Genomic DNA, 21854 nt, shown 5'->3' with positions numbered 1-21854 from the left:
TCCAAATCAGAGCAAATATATTAAAGTTTAGGTTTAGCATTTCAGGTTTTTGAATTTTTCCTCCCAGTCTAGATTTTTAATTTTGGTTGCATCAGTTCTATTGCAGAAATTTCCTTTATTTTAAAATAACTTACATCATTTTTAGAAGGAGGCTGCATGGAAATGACAAAGTGAGATCTTTACTGCATAGTCTTAGATTCTTACTGGGAAAGGCAGACCTATATATTCCTCTGACCCTCATTCCCATAGCACCCCACTTATAAAATTCCTTGAGCAGTGGCCATGACTATCCCCCATTCCCTGGGGATAGGTAGGAGCTTCTGAAAAAATCACATCCATATAGGAAAAAAAAAGTTTCCTTAAATCATGGCTCCAACTTTGGTGCCAGATGCACATTTGTGGAGTAGGCGGCCAGTCAGATTCTCACCTGAGCAGTTAATAAAATCTATTGCCCCTTGATGGATTTTTTTTTTCTGCAAGCTAGAATTGATCTGTCGTATTTGTGATTTGTGAGATGGCAAGGAAACACCAAACACCATCATGACTTGGGCCACAGTTGGAAAAAAAAGAAAAAAAAAAAGAGAAAGAAAGGGGGGAAAAATCCACCGCCAAGTCTTTCCAGGCGTGGAGAGGGCTGGAACTGCTGGGGTCATTTTATTTGATTTATTGGAAATAAAGTGGATCTTATTAACATTTTAATAAAGAGAATCTTTTTGCACTGGGCTGGAAGTGTTCGCCAGTCCCCGGCGCAATTCCATTCTCTGCAAAAGTGGATTCGGCTGGCGTTGCCCAGCGTGATTTGTGAGGCTGGGCCCCAACAGTCCAAAAAGGCAAAAAGGGCTGCCTCCTCCGAGGGGCTCGCTCTGTGCGAGGTGCTCGCCCTGTATCTGCCATGCAAAACGAGGGAGCTTTATGAAGGAATCCGTCTTGTAAAGCCATTGGTCCTGGTCATCAGCCTCTACCCAATGCTTTCGTGATGCTGCCGCTGATCTATTTGGGAAGTTGGCTGGCTGGTGAGGCAGAGCCTCTCCTCAAAGCCTGGCTCCCACGGAAAATATGCTCAGTGCAGCCAAGTGCATGAATGAAAACGCCGCCGGGCGCTTCTAGTCGGGCAAAATGCAGCCGAGAACTCCGCTCCTCCTGTGCGTTCTCCTGTCCCAGGTAGGGAAGAGGGGCAGCCGGGCGCGCCCCGCGCCCCGTTTCTGCATTCCGATCGTCTGGCGCCGGCAGGGAGAGGGGGCTTTCGCGGGTCGGGGGACTGTGGGGCGCGGCGGCGAAGAAAGCCTGGGGCTAGAAGGGAGGTCATTCCCAGACCCAGAGATCCTCGGGGCGCGGGGGGGGGGGGGGGGGGGGGGGGGGCGGCGGTTTCCCACTCCGGTGTGTGTGTGTGTGTGTGTGTGTGTGTGTGTGTGTGTACGTTCAGGGGAGGAGGAGAGAGCTCCCGAGTCCCCCCCTTTTCTTTTCCGCAAGCAGGGGCGACATTCTCGCCTACATCAAGTGGGGTAACTTTGATTCGCCTCCTCCTCCGGTGGCTCATGTATCGGAGAAAGACTCAGTTGGAGGCGACTCCAGCGAGTCGTGGTTTCCCCAGCGCAGTGCCGAACAGGGGGAAGCGCAGCTCCGGTCCGGATTGCGGGCTGCCGGGCTGGAGAGGCCGGCCTGGCATCGCCGACTTCCCGGGGCGCCCGGGCCCCCTCGCCCAGCCCCGCGGCGCGCAGGAAGGCGCCTCCCGCCAGCCCAGCGCTGCAGCCCGGCTGCTGCTGTCGCTCAAAGGCGCCGACTCTGGCCGCGCCCGCATCGGGGTTCTTTTCCTCCCCGACCTCGGGCCCAGAGCGCGTCCTCCCCCGCCCCCCGCCAGGACGCAGGCCCCAGCCCCCCGCGCCCCCTTTGTGCAGCCAGCTGGAGCCCCGGCTCGGAGCCCCGACTGCCGCCTCTGCTGCCTTCCCGGGCGGGCGCGGAGCGCAGAGAAAAGTTCAAGCCTTGCCCACCAGGGCTGCAGCTGCCTGTTAACCCTCGGAGCGCTGAGGCGCGAGGGAAGGACCGGGGATCCGGGAGAAGGCGGGGGGGGGGGGGGGCGGTGCGACCGAGACGTGATTGTCCAGCTGCCGCCTCTGGATCTCCAAGATCTCGGGAAGTTTGTGTGCAGGAAAGCATACTCCGAGGAGGCCCGACCGGAGGTGCGGGCCGCGGAGGGGCACGCCCAGCCCTGTTCTGGGGCCTGTGGTTTCTGAGAGAGCAAGGCTACTCCGTCCCGGAGGCTTCCCTTGAAGCCCGTGGGACTCGGGATGAGCTGGCAGCCTACAAGTGGGTGGGTAAGATCAAGGCAGGGCCAGGCAGAGAGGAGGGAAGGAGACAGGGAGTGCTTTCGGGTGCTAGGAATGGGCGTTGAGTTCCTGGCCAGGACTCCTGGGTGCCAGGGGCCTGGGCACATGTGTGAGTGTGCGGGAGAGAGGGAGGGTGAGGCAGGCAGGATCCCAGGCTAGGGCCGGCAGGGATGTGGGGGTGCAGGGCATCGAAGGGAGGCCACTGCTGGATCCATGTTGGGGTTAGACTTTGGAAAGGGGCCAGTGTCCCAGGAACGCAGTGACCATGTAAATGACTTAAAGTGGGGGCTAGTAGGTGGATGCCGGTGTCTGGGGACGGGGTAAGGTGCTTGGCTACGGAGCCCCTCCCCCACCCACGCTTTCCGTCTTCCCTGGATACACAGCCCCCATTCAGAACTGCCCAGTTACACTCCTTTCCTAACAGGGCCTTGCTGCCTGATTCTCTTGGGGGGGGGGTGTCCCTGTAACCTCAAGTCCTGCCACAAATCTTATGTCTATCTGTGGACCAGTTTTCCAGACTTTCTGGACTCCAGTGGTCCCTGAGGCTGTGTGTATGTACATATATCCCTATTTAGCAGGACGGTTCAGAGGATGCTTCTGATCCAAACAGATCCTCTCTGCCATATGCTACTGGTACCACCTTGGGCACGTTGTTGAACATCTCTGGGCTTTCTGATTCTCCACTGTAAAATAATCTCTCCGCCTTCCTGGGATCGCCAGGCAGATTGATTGCATTCAACAGGATGTCCTAGGTAATGCATTTACCATGAGGCCTGGCACACTGGGAACTGTTGGTGTCTGGGAGCACTTCCCTCCCACCCTTCCTTTCCCTAGGGCTTTACAGTCCTTTTCTCTCTCAGCGTGCTGGGACCTCAGTCAGGGTCGCAGGGCTGGCCCAAAGTTATGCCTCCTTTTGAGCAAGACAGACAATGCGGCAGCACCCAGCAATCCCTGTGCACTAGGGGCTCCTCACAGGATACCTTTTGCAAAGCAACTGGTGTGTCTTCTCCTGCAGGGCCCAGCCAGCACAGGTGGGTTCTGCAGGCTGTGAGCTCACTCAGTTCCTAAGTGTGGGGCAGCAGAGGTGTTACCAGGAATCGAATCGCCGGCTCTCAGAGGCTTGTTTCTGTCTTACATTATTACCCGTAATCAGAGCAATCGTCCACATTAGGACGCTAAGTGATATCCTGGTTGCAACAGCACCTTGCAGAGAAATCATTTTGGTGTAATTCATCTCATGGGCAAGAGGTTCCAGGCCACAGCTCCGTGTGCCATAGGGAAAAGCGGGGAAAGTCTTAGAGCCTTTGAGTCCACCAGCGAAAACAGAACTTTCTTGAGGCAGAGAGAAAACATACGGAAGGGAAAAACAATGTAATAAAGCAAATTAGTCACTCGGTCCTAAGTGGTGTTCAGGCAAGCATGTATGTGTTTTTCCATCACAGTTGTAATATTCTGGGTCTGGCTTTGGAAGCCATCAATCTCTGTAAGTTTATTGGCTAGGTTGCTCTTTTAGGCATTTTGGAAAGGGGAAGAGGAATTCTAAGCAACAATGGCTGGAAGCTGGCAAAATTGAGAGACAGTGGCCTCTCTTCTCCCCTGGGGTGTTTTGGGAAAGGCTGTCCCAGAAGTGGCCTCTGGCATTTGGCTATGATAAATAATGAGTGTGAAACAAATCAAGGGAGGCATGACATAGAAATTCCACTGTAAATATGATTCCCCACCCCCCTATTTGGGTATGGCTTACAAGTAGCCAAAAGTTCTAACAATGAATGAGTAATCCCCCAAGAATTAGAATTTTAGGGAGTGGTTCAGGTTTGGAGAGCAGTCACTTGGGAGTGACTAAAAACGTTCCACAGGGTTCTGAGATGTTGATTTAAAATGGGTCTCTTTCTTGGAGGCAGCATCTTGGTTTTCAGGATTCTAAATGAGAGCCTGTGTGTTTTTGTACCCCCAGAACATCATATATTGTAGTTTAAGGGCAGTGTTTATTTGCAGAACCTTTCTGATGAGGAGAAAAGATTATGGGAGTAGCAGAGGGCACCCCCAGCCCTGACGTGGGGTCCACATGTGACAACCCATAAGATTTGAAACACACTGGGGAAACAGAGACGTAAGTGGTGAGAAGAGTCAAAGTGGTAGAGTTCAGATGGCTGAACAATTTTTTTAGCAAGTTCCCGAGGAGATTTAATAAACTGCAAGGCTGAATATGTGATCTGGAGTTTATGTAATGCCACAGTCTATATTAAAAGCCCAACAGTCATCTTAGCTAATCTCTTCTGCTCTGCTTCCCTCCCTTCTCTCCTTTGCTATCTTTAGCCCTTGGGTTTTCCATTAAATAAAATCTAATTCCTTCTAGAAGTGTCTCCTATGTGTTATAGTAAAATTGCCTCACAAACCAATGTACCCAATAAGTGCAGTATCTAGAAGGACTGGCATTTGCCTGTGTGCGTCGAATCTCAGTTGGAAGTTTACTGTTTCAGCAAAACTACGGGTAGGCTCTTGAGAATATCCTTCTTTTCTTTCCCTCCTTCCAGAAAGACCGTTGCTTGGGAGAATCCAGTTTATTTCCGTTCAGTGGAAGGGAAGGAAAATGCCAAGCGATGGATTCAGTGACAGTCATATCGTCGAAATAGCCAGCAGTGTTTCCTATTTCTTTGTGCCTGTGTCCATCTCTGTGTGTTTTGATCTTGTTTTAATACCTGTTGAAAAATTTCTCCAGAAGAGGGCTCCATCCACAGCATTACAAAATTCTGAATCTACAGCTGCTATATTTTAAAGAACCTCAGCGTAGTCGCTCTATCAACACACTACTCTTCTCCTTATTCCCAGTTATTTTCTGGAAGCTACCCCAATGAGAAGTCCTACCATTTTGCTCTCGGTATCTTTCCTCCTTTATTCCCTACTCTAGTTGCTTCTGTTCCATCTTATTCTTCAACTACGCTTCCCCTCTGAGTATTAGAGCAGGGAACATTTCAAAGACCTTTGTAGACAATACAAAATGAAATGTGAGGAAGTTCTGAAATTTCCTGGCATTTGATTTCACTTGGACCTGGTTTTTCTCTTTAGGCAGCCAAAAGGCAGGCACAGTTACCCCACTAGGTAACTACCCAGAAGAATGACTCATGAGCCGGATTCGCTCACCCTCCGGCACCAGCTGAAAAGGAGAGGGAAATATGTCTGTCATCCAATTACAATAATCAGTTGGGCAGAATCAAATCAAGTGACCAGTGGTTTTGGCATTGTTTCCGCTTAGCTGCGGGCAAGGTGCCCACGCGCCCGAGAGAATCGGAGCCTCCTGAAGGTTGCTGCCAATACAGTTGCCCGCAGCCTGTCTCCTCTGTAGCTACCTGGGGATCCCCTGGCTCCTCCTCCCTGAGCAGACAGGACAGATGATGATGGGCTAGACTGTAGGATCCCCTTCACTAGGCACTAAGTAGTGGCTTAGAGTAGAAAGCAGCTGCTCTTCAGTCCTGAGAGAAGCAGCTAAGGGCAGGCCAGAGAAGAGAAGAAATGGCATTTCAAACTTGAAACACAGACTGAGGTAGGGTTCATGTTGGTGAATGGGTCACCCTTTGGCCCAGCAGGTTGAACCTCGAGACACCTGCCTGGCAGTACTAAAGCTCACACATCCCAATTCTGCAACTCCGGCTTCTGGGCAAAGCAGCCACAGGCCAAATGTAGATTATGGATGTGTTTTGTTGGGCCCAAATGTTTTGAAAAGTTGGAAATCGTACATTAAAAACAAATCCAGGTCTCCTGCATTTCTTAAAATGTCAGAAGGTCAGGGAACCTGAGAGCTGCCCTCCCACTTGGCCACACTTCACTAGAGGGGAGTTACTACTGCCCCCTTTAGGCGGGGCATGCCTCTGTAATTTGCCACAGTCCCCACCAGCCCCTACTACTCACCCACCGGTTGTACCTGCTTATTTTGCCCCATAGCCATTTGTGTTGGGAACTTCCACTTTCACAAATTTTGAGACTTAATCGCATTGATGCGGTGCGTGTGTGTGTGTGTGTGTGTGTGTGTGTGTGTGTGTGAGTGATAGGCTATTTGGAAAGGAAGGGACATGCCTCTTTTTGATCACTGTGATTGAACTAGATCGACACTTGCTTTGGAAGAACAAAGGGGACTGCACCTCCTTCCTGAGAACATTCCTACCATCAGCGCCGTTGGGTGACTGGGGGTACCCAGAACACCAGGACACCCAGATCATCGCTCCGCGTGTAATAGTTACACCCAGAGAAGTGATGCACCGCAGCTTTGAGTCAGTCAGGGTGTGGGTACAGCGGAGTGTTGGTACAGCCCAAACATTGCTCTGCATCAACAGTCCCAGGGCTCTGGGATGGCTTGTAGGCCCCAGTGCGCTGTTAGACCAGGAAGCATCTGTGCCCTTGGAGTACAGTGACTTTCTGGGCATTGTCATTCCAACAGTGTTGCTCACCCACAGTATGAGTGTCATCAGAACATCACAATAACTTATTGTACTCAGCCCTGCAGGGGACTCTGGGAGCACGGAGCCAGCTCTCAGAGCATTTGTAACTTCAAGGTAACGTTAGTTCCAGAGCTTTGTTGCCTAGAGTACTTTTATACACAGGACATTGTCACCCCTACCACCAACTGGAGTTTGTATGATGTTTTTATAACTGTTTTTAATACTTAACACCCACTATAGTCTACCCATAGTGTTAATGCTGTAATTGATGTCCTCTGGCTTCATAAATACTAGACTAATCTGTCCACCCATCCTATCCCAAGAGGTAAGCCTCAGATAACTTGTTTTCCTTAGCCTCAGACCTCAAAGATCAGGGTAAATATAACTACACATATACAAAAAAAAAAAAAAAAAAGGTGATTGTTTTTCCTCCGTCAGTTGCCAAGAGAAGTCAAATTCCTGAAAATTAGCATTAGGAATAGGCACGTTTTGACATGTCATGTCTCATTTCAAAGGCCTCAGCAGGCGTCACCCAATCTGCTACAGAAGCACAAAGCCCCTGTGTCTCCCAGCTGAGTGGAGGCCGGGCTGGGGTGCAGGGCCGCAGCTGTTCAGCCGAGAGCAGCCCCTGCCACATGCCTGGGCAGGGCCAGGAAGTGAGCTCAGCCTCTGGAGGAGCCCAGGGACCCTGCAAGGAATGTGGCAGACTCCATCCCTGCCTTCTGCGGCCTCCGGGCCAAAGTCTCTCTCCTCTGGGGGTGGCAGGGAACCGCTTCTCCACGAGCTGCCTGACGCGGTGCCTGCAAGTGCCTGGAGCTTGGGCCTGTGTGGTAATCTCCCTCTTAGCAGGAGTAAGGCCTGCAGAAGTTTGCCAGACCCTGCCCGCGGAACCCGTGGATGGCTCAGGCCATACAGGCTCTGCCTTCAACTGCCATGTGCTGCTGGGCATCTGGGATCATCTAACTCAGGGGTTGCAAAGGGCAGCCTGTGGGCTAATTCTTGCCTGCAGCCTGTTTTTATAAATAGTTTTATTGGAACATAGCCATGCCCATTCATTTATATAATTGTCTATGGCCGAGTGTGTGCTATAACAACAGAGTTGACACCATATGGCCACAAAGCCTAAAATATTTACTATTTGGCCCTTTACAGAACAAGTTTGCTGACTCCTGTTCTGACTCAAAATGACAGCCAGAGGGACTGTAGGGAACTTTCTCAAGGGGCAGGGAGCCATTAGGGATTCAGTCATCAGGGACTGTCCCCTCCAAGCCCCAAGCACTCAAACAACTTGACTTTAAGGAGATTTACCTGGGACTGAGTGGATCAGTAAGTATCTGTGATATCCACAGAGGACCTACTATGTACTCAGGTTACGACTCCTGGTAAGGCCGACTCAGTCTCTGCCCTCTTGGGGTTCAGGCCTCGAGGGATCCCTGGGCAGTGGAGATCAAGGTCAATTACTGAATAATTCGAAGCAGAGAAACTGCTATGACCGAAGAAGACACAGTTGTGTGAAGTTGTGCTGTTCTATCCAGTGTGCTGGTCTGTGCCTCGTCTTTCTCCCCCACTAAAATATAAGGTCCATCACAGCACATGCTGTTGTCCTGGATTGGTTTACTTCTGCATCCCTAGGCCTAGGACAGTGCTGGTGTACAGCAGGCCTCAGCAAACGTGAATGCATGAATGATGAAGAATGAATGAATATAAGAAAGGCATCAGATCCAGATGAAGGACCTGGGAGGCTTCCCTGATAGCCTGATGCTTGATCACAGTCTGGAGGAGTAGTGAGCCTTGCAGACAGGGGAATGCCAGAAGGTGTGGGCAGGGAAAAGCATTCCAGGCAGAAGGCACAGCCTGGGGGAAGTCTCTGTGTGGGAGGAATAACCACGATAGAGGAGCAGCTGGGTGGTGCCAGAGCCCCTGGATTTGGCAGCCACCACAGGGATTTTGGTGTTTTGTCCGGGAGCAGTGGGAAGCCATTGCAACTAATAAGGGGAGGGGTGTGGAGTGACAAGGTCATATTTTCACTTTGGAAAGGTCACCCTGGCTGTAGTGTGGGGAATGGATCGACACCGGGTACGAACGGAAGTGAGAAGCCAGTCCAGGCCTGAGGTCGCAGGAGTAACAGTGCAGGAGAGAGGAAACAGACGCACCACCCAGAGCATCCAAGAGACATTTAGGGCAGAACCTGGCAGGGCTCGGTCTCTGGGTTCGCAGATGGCAGAGCACGGGCCACGGAGGGGTGAAGTAGCGAGCTTGAGTTCTGACTCTTTCAATTGGCAGGGAGCTGCCAATTGCCCAAAGAAGGAACCCAGGTGTTTGACATCATAAGCAGGGTCTGAGGGCCGTTTCCATGGGGCTGTTAGCCAGCCTGCACCAATGCTCCTTGGGAGAGGCATCCCGGGCCCTCATGACACCCATGCTCATGGATCCAGTCCGTGTTCGCACCTGGGACGGGCAGTGTGGGGGCCTGGAAGTGCCCTTGTCTAGAGAGACTGATGCGTCGCCTCTATAATTAACCAATCTCTGAGGCTTTTCATGCAAAAGATATTTGGGAGAGAAACATTGCCAAAGCCCTTTAAATCGTTTCTTTGAACATTCAATCAGCACGCACTAGAAATATTTCTTACATGAAGCAAATAATGATCTACTACTTTCGGCAATCTCTTTCCGAATGCTAACAGTCTTCATTTCTGCATGTTGGATGTGGCCTTGGTGACCTCTTCTGTTTTCCAGATGCGGTAGAATCTCAGCTGGGTGCTGGGGAGTAGTATGCTGGTAATGTTTAAAAACTGGCTCTCTCCTCTCTCCTCCAAAAAAAAAAAAAAAAAAAAAAAAAAAAAAAAAAAAAAAAGAGCAGCATAGGCTATGTTATCCTCCAAAGATGAGGGATACACAGGTGTCCCTGCTCCTTAAGTATTTATTGAGGAATTTAGGGAATTCGTAGGGAAACAGGATGGGCCTGGACCTGTTCTCAGGGGGCTTGCTACCTACAGAGGGCAACCACAAGAAAATAATAGCTGAATAATACGAATTTGGTAATTGTTCCATAGAGACAATAGAGACTAAAACAGCTCAAAGGGGTGGTTGCTGTGACCTCCCTCCATCCTTCCATTTTGCCCTCCCTCCCCCACCACTTGCATCCATGTTTCTTCTTTCTTCCCATAATTATTAAAATCTACCAGGGGCAGGGACACCTGGGGGGCTCAGTGGTTAAGCTCCGGTCATGATTCACCGTTTGTGAGTTTGAGCCCCGCGTGCATCTGGCTCTGTGCTGACAGCTCAGAGCCTGGAGCCGCTTTGGATACTGTGTCTCCCCAGTCTCTCTGCCCCTCCCCTGCTCATGCTCTGTTCTCTTTCTCTCAAAAATAAATAACATAAAAAATTAAAAAAAAAAAACCTACCAGGTGCCAAGAATGCTGCTGATTTGGGGATGCAGAGGTGAATACAACACCTGGTCCTGAATAGGGCCTGTGCTGGAGGTGACTCAGGGCCTATGGTCTGCTAGGACTCAGAGGAACGAGCGTCTCAGCTTGCTTCAGGAGTTAGGAAGACTTCTGAGATTTAAGAAGTGAGTTTGAGGGGCGCCTGGGTGGCGCAGTCGGTTAAGCGTCCGACTTCAGCCAGGTCACGATCTCGCGGTCCGGGAGTTCGAGCCCCGCGTCGGGCTCTGTGCTGACAAGCTCAGAGCCTGGAGCAGCTGTTTTCCGATTCTGTGGTCTCCCTCTCTCTCTGCCCCTCCCCCATTCATGCTCTGTCTCTCTCTGTCCCCAAAATAAATAAACGTTGAAAAAAAAATTAAAAAAAAAAAAAAAAAGAAGTGAGTTTGAATCCTGGCCATCTGCGTGCTGTGTGACCTCAGATGAGTTACCTTATTTCCCTCCTCTTCTGTTTCCTCCTGCGTCTGGACAAGGAGAGGGAGTAGGTGTAACTGCCCAGCAGGGTTTCCGGTTAAGTCCACGTATGCTCATGGACCCCATCCGGTGGCTGACAAATGCTCTATGGATGCTAAAGGAATGTTGGTGTATTAACTTGCACATACTGTGCTCCAGGGGAGCTTGTGGCTGGCTTGCAGGCACACGGGGCCTTGGCCTTGATCATCTGAGTAACCTAGAGGGGAAGAACATGCTCGTGTATTTAAAATGCATGGGCATTAAAAAATAAATAAATAAAGTTTGCTTTCTAGAGAAGGATTTGCCAGTTCCCATATTGGTATCTCCCCAAAGATGGCTCCCTTTGGGATTTCATGCCTCATAAAATCACTTGATCTGGTGGGATCTTATCTACTAGTGTATCTTCTTAGCAGCTGTTTCCCTGGAGGCTTTTTCAGGGCACTGTGTGTGTGTGTGGTGTGTGTGTGTGTGTGTACATGTGAGCACCGTGAGCACTTATGATTATGATTTAAAATATATCAAAATACCTGTAGCAAATTTACTGTACAATTTATTGCTATGTGCTGGTTGCATACATTAGCTCAAATCTTTATTGCAAGCCTTAGGGACAACTATTCTTAACCCATTTTATATATGAAGAAAAGAAGTGCAGAGTGGTTGAGTCTTTGCCTAAGGCCACACAGCCCCTAGGAAATGCAGACCAGGGATTGGGCCCATGCATTTCTGATTTTTGTGCATATGAGTTTTCCTCCATATTTCACTCATGTATGAAAGCTTCCTCCCTTATCCCCCAAAGGTTGTAAGAGTTTTCTTCCTTGACTATTTTGTTTCTGCTCTCCTGGAGTTAAAATGGCTACTTGTAGTGACCCATTTTTGAATTCCTGGTCTCTAAAAGTGGGCCTGGGACCTGGGCCTCCTGTCTGGGTTAATGAGTGCAACCTTCAGAACTGGGTTACCCAGGATCAGTTATGTTGTTCACTGAATCCTTGCTGTTGACCAGGACCACCGCCCATCCACACTGCATGCTTTGCTCAGCGAGAATGGCCGGTGTTGTTAACAATAGCCACACAGATGCTGGGGACTGAGCCAGGGTGTGTTCCTCTGTGGCCTCCAGCGCAGGTAAATTCTCTCGTGGTATTTGCTGGCTGTGTCCTGTCTGCTGCTAAGCTCTGAGGCTGGATGGCATTCCTCCCCAAGGGTGCCGAGGGGCTCCATGTTCCTGAGCGCCACTGACTACAACAACATTTTCCCCAATCCATAGGAGAATGAGAAATACACAGCCTGCAGCTCTATTGAAACACGCAGATCTATGGTGCATTGCAACTGAACTGAATCTAACCTGAAGTGTAGTTCTGTTTTACCAGAAGCGTTTTCTTTTTTTCCTTTTAATTCAGTTTAAGTGCCTTTAGTCAGGGTAGCCATTGATTCAGTGAACGTTTGTTGAGCGCCTATTATGTGCCTGGCACTGTCTTATGTACTGGTGGCATAGCAGAGGGGCTCACAGGGCCTCTGTGCAGGTGGGTGGACACATTCTCACCCTGCCCCAACCCTCACCGCTCCACATGGTGGCCTGCATTGCTGCCTCTCTCAGGACGTTTGGATCTTGTGCACCCCAATGTGTACATCTCACGTTTCAGTCATTTAACAAGTATTAGCTGATCAGCCACTGTGTTGCAGCATGATGCTTTACACTGGGTTAGCAACAGTGGTTAAGAAAGACGGGACTGCCTGCCTTCACAGAGTCTACCTTCCAATGACGGAGAGAGGCAGTAAACCACAAAAATAAGTAAATATAATAATTTTGGATAGTGATAGTGCTGTAAAACAATTGCAGTTGGATAGTCAGTTGCTCTGAGTTTATCCGCAGCCCTCCCTTGGGATGGAAAGTTCATTGTTCTGATGTGATGACCTTTTAGTTTCAGGGATGAATGTCCTATTGTTTGTAAATGAAGTTAGCTAACTACTTGCCTATCACAGTTTTATCTTCAATTTATGATGGTAAATAGAGTGGTAAAAGTGTTTGTTGCCAAACCTATGTCCATTCTCTATTTTTTGTTTTTCTTGAAATTTTGCTTTTGGGAATCTAAAGATACGGCAACCAAAGATTTGCACTACAGGTGGGTAATCTCTTTCTGCAAAGAATAAAATATGTATCTATAGAATAAAAATATGTCTCTCTTGCAGCTACTCAACACTATCCATGTAGTGTGAAAACAGTTACATACAGTATGTAAACAAATGGGCAGGGCTGTATTTCAATAAAACTTTATTTACAAAATCAGGCAGAGCTGGATTTGGCCCTCAGGCTGTAGTTTGCCAACTTCTGATCAAATCCATTAGCCGCCTTACTGGTTGGTTAAACTGGGATAGGGTCAAGGCCAAGGAGAGAGACGAGACGTTTTCTCTGGCCTGTTGTTACCATGAGAACTGTGGCAGTTCTTTAGGGACACAGTATCACTTGATTATTCCACGTTAGCTTTGTTCAAGGTAAAGATTAACCATGAAACATCATTCTCAGACCAGCTCTAAACTATCTAATAATTTAGCTTTTGTAGTAATTATCTGGACTACATTTCTTAAGGCTTCCTTGCCACCCAAAAGTATATTGATGTTAAACACTGTATCTTAGGTTGTGTTCCCCCAAACAGTGACGGAGATACAGGCTTGGATGCAGGGAGCTAATCTGAGAGATGATCCCGAGGCACAGAAGTGAGGAACATGAAACAAGAAAGAAGGAAAGCCAATAAAGAACGTGTCATTGAGCTGGTTATGGTCATGAGCACCTAGGGCTCCTTACTGCCGGGGCCCCTCGGCACTGTGTGAAACTTGCTTCAGAATGGTCCCTTTGTAGGATGGGAGGCTGGGGTGAATATCCACTATCCCAGTCTTCCGTTGGTCAAGGGTGGCCCCTGGCACCATTAATTTCTCTGTGTTTCCCCACTGAACCTTTGTGGCTCTGGAGGAGCAACCATGGTTTTGGAAGAGTCCTGAGTGGGAAAGTAGAGAGGTGTGGCATGGACTTAGACTGGCAGTATATGTCCTGGGTAGGGCATGAGTATGTAAGAGATTTCAGTTGCCTCCCTTACACGTTACTGAAAACTTCCTTAGTAGAGCCAATGATAAAGGAAAGGGTCATGGTTGTTTTTTTTTTTTTTTAAACCTGCTGAGTTTGGTTTAGTACCTACCTGCAGGTACTCACTTTCCCACTAGATGGTACCAGTATGCCAAAGCCCTGGAATGCTACCTTAGGGCCTCGTCATTGACACGGATGTATTCCCACTACTTATGAACAATTAAAGAATAAGCATGTTGAGATTGGAGGAACAGACTACAGATATTTGGGGGACAGAAGGTGGCAGGAAAGTGGAGGTTGTCTAAATAGTTACTCTCATTCATTCATTCACTCATTCACCAACAAATCTTATTGCCCACCCACTAAGTACTTCAATGCTTTTCTCGGGATTGGGAATACAGATAAAAGCAGTGTACACGAAGTCCCTAAGTCCCTAAGCTGGTTGGGGGAGAGATAATAGAAAACGAACCCATAGATGCATGATGTCTGTCATGTGTTGAGTGCTGTGGAGAACAAAGTCAGTGAAGGGATGGACAGGGCAGGGAGAGCACAGCCCCTCTGGTGTCTGTCTGCCTGTCTTGTCAGCTAGTAGGGTGAAAGATTATTTCCATCTGTTTCCTAAACCCCATTCTGCCTCTCACCAACCTCTTGTGATTATGCTTATGTGGTTTATTTTCACAACGAGACTGTGAGCTTGTGGAGGGCAGAAGTTGTGCTTGGCCAACTGGAACCCGCTGCAGCCCACGTCAACCAACTGCTTGTTGGTTGATTTCATTTGTTGGGATTCATTCTGGATTGTTTTTGTTGTGGACACACAATAGAGTCACACTTTACTCAGGGGTTAGAGTATGTTAGAATATAAAGTCTAGGTTTAAGGCAAACACAGAGTTGTCATTAACCTTGAAATATCTTAAGTTGCCCACTAAATTGCAGTGTGTGTGGTTTTGTGTATGCATCCCTGTACTGTAATCAATATGTAACAATGTATAATGGAAGCAATAACGTACAGTGCATAATAAAGAATATAGGCAAGATATAATTTTATGGAATTTAATTGCAGTACTTAAATTGTTCTTTTTCCTTCTCTTTTTGGTGGAAGAGCTGGATTTCCATTAGTTAAATGTGCATATGATAAGCCTTCATTGTATTCATTCAAGCTGGTTTCTTAATCATACGATTCCCAGCAGGCTGTGTACTGGGGAGGGCAAGAGCTGTGTTCTCTGTGCTCTGTTCATCTTTGGGTTCCCACCACCGGTCACATGGTTTGGGGCAGAGGAGCAGCCTATTAGGTCATAACAGTAGTAGCAGCAGTAATGGGCATACACATCTAAGCAGTGCTTACTCGGAGCTAGGCCCTGTGTGAGTGCTTTCGATGTATTAATTAGCGCATTTAGTCCTCCTAAAGACTCTTTGGTGTATCTACCATGGTTTTAATTCCATTTCACAGATGGGGACATTCCAGGAGAACTGGGTAAAGGTCACACAGCTTTTGAGCTCTGGGGCTGACATTCAGACTTGAGCAGTCCTGGACACAAAAGCCCATATATATTGTATGATTCCATGAAATGGAAAGAATTGTTCAGAACAGGCAAATGCATAGAGACAGAGGGCAAGAGCAGTGGTTGCCTAAGACCCGGGGTGGGAGGAGCAGGGAATGGGAAGTGGGATTTCTTTTTGGGGGGTGGTGGAAGTGTTCTGGAATGATATAGTGGTGATGGTTGCACAAGTCTGTGAGCCTACTAAAACTACAGAATTGTAGGGGCGCCTGGGTGGCGCAGTCAGTTAAGCGTCCGACTTCAACCAGGTCACGATCTCGCGGGCCGTGAGCTCGAGCCCCGCATCGGGCTCTGGGCTGATGGCTCAGAGCCTGGAGCCTGTTTCCGATTCTGTGTCTCCCTCTCTCTCTGCCCCTCCTCCGTTCATGCTCTGTCTCTCTCTGTCCCAAAAATAAATAAACATTGAAAAAAAATTAAAAAAAAAAAAAAAAAACCCCTACAGAATTGTATACGTTAACAGGTTCAACTTTATACAATGTGGATTATGTTTCAGTAAAGTTGTTGTTAGGGGCTCCTGGGTGGCTCAGTTGGTTAAGCTTCCAACTTCGGCTCAGGTCATGACCTTATGGTTCGTGAGTTTGAACCCCGCATCGGGCTCGCTGCTGTCAGCATAGAGCCCACTACGTATCTTCTGTCCCCCACTCTCTGCCCCTTCCCCCCTTGTGCTGTCTCTCTTTCTCTCTCGAAAATAAATAAGCATTAAAAAAAAAAAATAAAGCTGTTGTTAAACAGAAAAGCAAGCAAACCTCAGGCAGTCCAACCTCAGGGCTCTTGCGTGGCCACCCCTGACCCTTTCCTGCTCAAAAAGTGCCTGTGACATTCTACTGTCTTTACCTGCATTAACCCTGCTATTCCTCAGTAGGTGCCTATCACCCACTTCATTTCAGAGATCAGAAAACCAATGCAGACATATACTGAGGAACTTGGGGCTGGCAGTTCTGGGCCTGAAGTATACCAGTTTTCACACGTTTCATTTTATTTTTTCAATGTTTATTTACTTTTAAGAGAGAGAGAGACAGAGAGTATGAGTGGGGGAAGGGCAGAGAGAGAGGGAGACAGAATCTGAAGCAGGCTCCAGGCTCTGAGCTGTCAGCACAGAGCCTAACGTGGGGCTCAAACTCACAGACCACGGGATCATGACCTGAGCCGAAGTCGGCTGCTTAACCGACTGAGCCACCCAGGCACCCCTCACACATTTTATTAATTAAAAACAACCCTGGTAAACCAAAGCTGCAGGCAACTTGGCCCATCAGAAATAAAGCAACGTTTTGCAGATTTGCAAAGTGGATTAAGATCCCTCTCTGCTCACTGGTCATTCTTCCTCCCTGGCCCAGGCCGGTCTGGTGTAGAGTACTGGCAGTATAAGGCCCAGAGACTTTAGGGTCTTAGTGTGTGTTAGTGAGGCTGATTTCTAAAAGTAATAAACATAAGTGGCCCAGGAAAGGGGAGAATAGGGGGAGGGGAGAGAGCTAATTGACATGCTAAGTGTCATTGTATTCAAGTTGACACCAGATTGCTGAAAGGATTTATCCAAATTAACAAGAATGTTTGGCACCCCTTGGCAGGCTCAGTTGAAGACTTCATGGCCTGGCAATGAGAAGGCATCTGAGGTCTAAGGCAGGGGAAGGAGCTCTTTGCTCCTACACTTGGCACTCAGCACCTCCAAATCCAGGCCCCCACCCCACCGAAAACATTCCCCCATCAGCACCTGCCACCCCCACCAGATGTCTCTTGATTCCCAAGCTTCCTAAACATGAAATATATTCCTCTCTGTCTTCACTCTTGTGTTGATGATTTGTATTTCTCTTTCATGCTTAAAATGCAGAGGGATGAAGTCATTAGCGGAGCACTGTACAGCAGGAAAGAGCAGCAGGGCTTGCCCCTGGATCATTACCAGGATGCCTATTTTGTGCTCCTGGAGGGTGTGGATTTATAAAGACAAAGCTGAGGGACTGTAAATGTCTTCCCGAATCTCTAGTCTGGAGGAGCAGCTGCAATTTGGGCTGGAACAGGAGCTGGGATTGAAAGGGTTCTGGCTGAGATCTGGTTTCCCAGGTGGCTGGCCTCCGGGTGGCAGGGACTCTGCTGGGCCCCCTGGCTTCCTTAAGCTTTCCCAAGGAACAACAGGTGACTATACAAAACCACATGCGTCTATGATTTTCCAATGTACTGTTTTGTATTCTGAAGAGGTACTGCTTCCAAAAGAGGTTATTAATAAGGGTTCTGGGAAAAAATAAAATATTGCCTGACCTAATATTTTGGGAAACTCTGGACTTACCCATAGAAATGAAACAGGTTGTGTTTTGTTTTCCACAACTGAATGTCTCTGAGGCTTTAGTGAGCATTTAAGGCTCAAAGAGGGGCTCCCTAAGGCTGCATTTCCAATGCTGTTGCTAAATTCCCAGGGGTAAGGGAACTCTTGCATAGAGTATGTCACTAGATAGTGATGCACAGGCTACATGTGGGAAACAAATTGTGGACTCTGGGGTCTCTGAGTTTGGGCCTTCACCATCAGGACCAGCAGTGTCAGCATCACCTGGGAGCTTATTAATGCAATCGTTCACCCAGCATCTACTTATTCAGAGCTTCTGGGGTAGATCCTGCAATCTGTCTCTTCACACATATGCCCCCCAGGGGATTCTGATGTTCCCTCAAGTTTGGAAACTGCTGCTCCCGTGGGTTTTGTGGGGAGAGAGACCTTCCTGATGTTGTGCTGGGTGAAGGAGGGAAACATTTGCCAGGCTCCTCTGAAGAAAGCGGAGATTACAAAATGCAGACCACAGAGATATGGGAGTGGAGGCTGAAGGTTCTGCTCTATTCCATTATGGCCACGGGGTGTTGACTTCTGGGAGACCCTAAGCTGTGTTCACAGAATGCCTTCAGGGACAGCTGTGGTCCACACAGACAGTCCAGAAGACCTGGCATGATGACAGAAGAGGCATCTGGGAAGTCTGTGTAGGGGTGGCAAACTCATCTTAGGTTTTTATCTGGGATTCTTTAAAAAAAAGATTAATAGGAGAAAAGCCAGCAGCTTATTAATATGTATACCACATATATACATAGTAGATACCCAGGGAAAACATGAGTAACTTGCAGAGTTGGCTTGGAACTCCAGCTTAGATACCATCTTAAGCTAAAGACAAGAAAGAGAAAGGTGTGGGGAGGCCAGTTCTGAGGATGTAATGGGATTGAAAACTAGAATGAGGTTTGTGACGCAGGGTTAAGTCAGTGCCTTCTCCATTGATAAGGATCTGAAGTTGTCTATAGGGGATAGTATCTGTTCTTCTTGGTGGAAAGGGGAGGAGGGACAGCTTTGTAAATTCATGTCCTGTTTTTAGGCAAATAGGAGGAAGTCAGTAAGGTTTTCTTTTATCTGCTTCTTCTCAGTTGCCTTCAGGTCAAAATAATCCTTATGACAAAGTGGCATGTTTAGGGTGGCATATTCTTCTATCCTTCATCTGACTTAGCAGCCGCCTACTATGTGTGCATAGTATGTAGTGTGTGTATGTATATACATACACATATACACATAGATGTATACATATATACATATATAACACATGCATACACATAAAATAGATATACACAAACACACATATATAACACATTCATATAAATACATGTATTTGTTACATATATACACATATAGTACCTACCAAGACCTAGTCACTGTTGGCAGCTACTAAATTCTAGGCTCTACTCTTTGAATTAAGTTTTCTAAGGTGAATCAGACAGATCCAGAAGCTGCATTTGCTGATCTTGTAGAGATTACAGACCCGAGGGGAGAATGACAGACAGTGACACCGTGGGGTCTGTGAGAAGAGCTAAGTCTACAGCTATTGGATTTTGAAGACCATCCAGGATAATTCTTTGTGTGCCATTATAAATCTTTGCTGATCTTTCTGATATTTCCCATGATTCTCACTTGTGAAATATATTCTAAATGAGTTGTTCTCAAATAGGGGCATTTGTGCCTCCAGGGGGCATATGGTAATGCCTGGAGACAAGTTTGCTGTTCACAACTGGAGAGAAGGTGCTATTGGCACTTGGTAGGTAGAAGCCAGGGATGATGTTTAGTATCCTACAGTACACAGGATGGCCCCCACTACAAAGAATTATCCCAACCCAAATGTCAATAGTATGAGGGTGAGGAACCTGGTCTAAGTATAGTGCTTCATACTCACCCAACACACATGGGAAGATTTGTCTCTACTCCATCCCATTCTAGAAGCCACACCCTGAAGTTGGGTTTGTGGAAAGAAAACTAGCAGCAAGCCACTGTACATGTGTAATTTCTCAAAAGGTCAAACCACGACTCTCTGTTAAATATAAACATTAATTCATTAATTTGTGAGGGAACCGATAAGATGCTATGATGGTTTCAAAGGGCATTTGAGAAGCTAGGGTATTTATGAACAATTTGGCAAAGAAATGTTAGAATGAGAAATTATGTTAGTTTCTACTGGATGAAAACCCACAAGTAACTGGAAGCTTCACTAATTCTGAGGCTTTCCATCAAGATTAAATAAGGAGTTGAACTAAGAACATGTTTCTAGACATCTACTGGTGACCCTTGTCCCTCATTGATTTTCAAAGGGTTTCCATCCATCATTGTGGCCTTGTTTACAAGCTTTGGATAATTTTTTTCTGATTCCTCAAACATGGTTTTTAATTTACTAGTGCTGCCTTATTTGAAATAGTTGTGAAATATGGGGTAAAGAAATGGAAATCAGTTGAGGTCTAGGAGATGGTGGAAGGAGAGAGTCTAGTAGGTCAAGATGGCTGCATAGATGCCATCTGTTAACTGCCTTCAATGAGGCATGCACTGTGCCATATGCTTTCACTTAACTCTATTAGGTGGGACTTGCAATTGTCCACAACTACCGATGAGGAAATTGTGTCAGAGGGAGAGTCAGAATGTCAGTAGCAGACATGTGCAGAGTAAGACTGAAAGGGTGTGGGATCAAGACCAAAGAGGGGAGAGATGAAAGGAAGGGGAGCTGTTACAAGCTTGAGGGAAGCATGAGTCCATTTAGAGGCAGAAATACTCATAGCATATTCAGGGGGCAACAAGGAGGCTGTTCTGGGTGACAGTAAATGTGAACACAGTGTGAAATTGGATCAGTGCTAAGGGATGACACTATTAATAGTATCCATGTTATTTTAGCCAAAGGATCTCACTATTGGTACAGGGCAGTTTCTGGCAGTAACCCATGGTGGTTAAGAGCCCAGGCCTTGGGGGAAGCTGGAATTGCAGTTTGGACCTCAGCTCTGCCCCTGGAGGGCTGTGTGGCCATGGGCAAATTGCTTAACATCTCTGTGCCTCAGTTATCAGATCTATTTAATGAGGGCAACGATACCTACCTGATAACACCTAGGATGGGGACTCAAGACAAATCTTGGCTGAGCAAATGATAGACCCTTGGAAAATGGCAGTTGGTTCTTTAAGGAGGTGAATAGGCAGGATTTAGCAGATGATGGTTGTTAGCCATTGGTCTGTTCAGTGTCACAGTCTCAGTCTGAGTTCCCTCCAAAGCAGATTCTGAAAGGAGGGTTTGAATGCAATTAATTCACCTGGAAGGTGGTCCAGAGAAAACTGGAGGGGGTGGGGAAGTGAGGCAGGGAAGGGAGGGCGGCCATATGAAGTGTCTTCTATTTAGCCAGTTGCTGCTGTGGCTGCTTGGACCTTAATTCCCCTGTGGACCCTTGGGAGCCAGTGTGGAGTATTTCAGAGTTATCCCACCTGAGGGGCATGGGATCTCTAGACTTTATGTCACAGATCCGGGTGGGCATTGTTTTGGAGCTTCCCCAGGTGGCATTGATATTGGGCACTACTGGACTTCTGGGTATGGACTCTGGTCCCAGAGAAAGCCATCAGCAAAGACGTGTGGCATTTTTCACTTGGATGTGGGGCCAGCCCTCTAATGGAAAGGCCAGAGGGATATGTGCTTGGAGGTAGGTGGGAAGCCCTCAGCATCTTCTGTAGTTGGTATCAAAAGGCAAAGAAACAGTAATGCTGTCTGGGCCAGTGATCTACATCTGAGAAGTTAAAGGAACACAGCTAGGTATAGAGAAAGATATACAGAAATACTTGTCTGCATTGTATGTGATAGCCCAAATTGGAAACGATAACAATAGTCAACATCTATTGAGTGTTTGCCGTGTGCCTGGCTCACCTAAGTGCTCAGCAAATAAGCTAAATTCTAGCAAATGACAACTGGTTAAGTGACTCAATGGAATATTACATAGGCATTGAAGAGGGAGGTTATGAAGACATAACTGGAATGGAGAAATCGCCTAAGTGAGAAATGAATACGGAACAGGAGATTATGTGTGGAGCAGGGTTCCTAATAAACAAACAAACAAAGACTCTGTATATGGGAAAGAGGGATGAAGTCTGTAAGGAAATTTATCAAAAATTTTGTTCATGTAATGGGTTTGTGAGTGATTTCTTTCCCTCTAGTTTACAAATCTCCACTGATGTGCATGTATTACATTTATAATGAAGAAATAGAGTAAATTCAAAAAAGTGAAACAAGAAGAAAATAACTTCTAAGACATAGGTTGTGGAGGTC

At 47.5% G+C, this 21854-nt stretch overlaps 1 protein-coding gene across 1 annotated transcript in view; it reads left to right on the top strand.

Annotated features, from left to right (window-relative positions):
* The first annotated feature begins 865 nt into the window (after positions 1-865).
* CDH13 (cadherin 13) overlaps positions 866-21854 on the top strand; it is a 1031871-nt gene continuing 1010882 nt past the window's right edge. The window contains exon 1 of the mRNA XM_030298915.2: positions 866-1161. Within this exon, the coding sequence (XP_030154775.1) occupies positions 1117-1161 (45 nt within the window). The 5' untranslated portion in view covers positions 866-1116. The remainder of the gene's footprint in view (positions 1162-21854) is intronic.

The sequence above is a fragment of the Lynx canadensis genome, chromosome E2, assembly GCF_007474595.2.
Source record: "Lynx canadensis isolate LIC74 chromosome E2, mLynCan4.pri.v2, whole genome shotgun sequence".
NCBI classification, from domain to species: Eukaryota; Metazoa; Chordata; class Mammalia; order Carnivora; family Felidae; genus Lynx; species Lynx canadensis.
The sequence above is the reverse complement of the archived record's forward strand: the minus strand, read 5'-3'. Positions and strand labels throughout refer to the sequence as shown.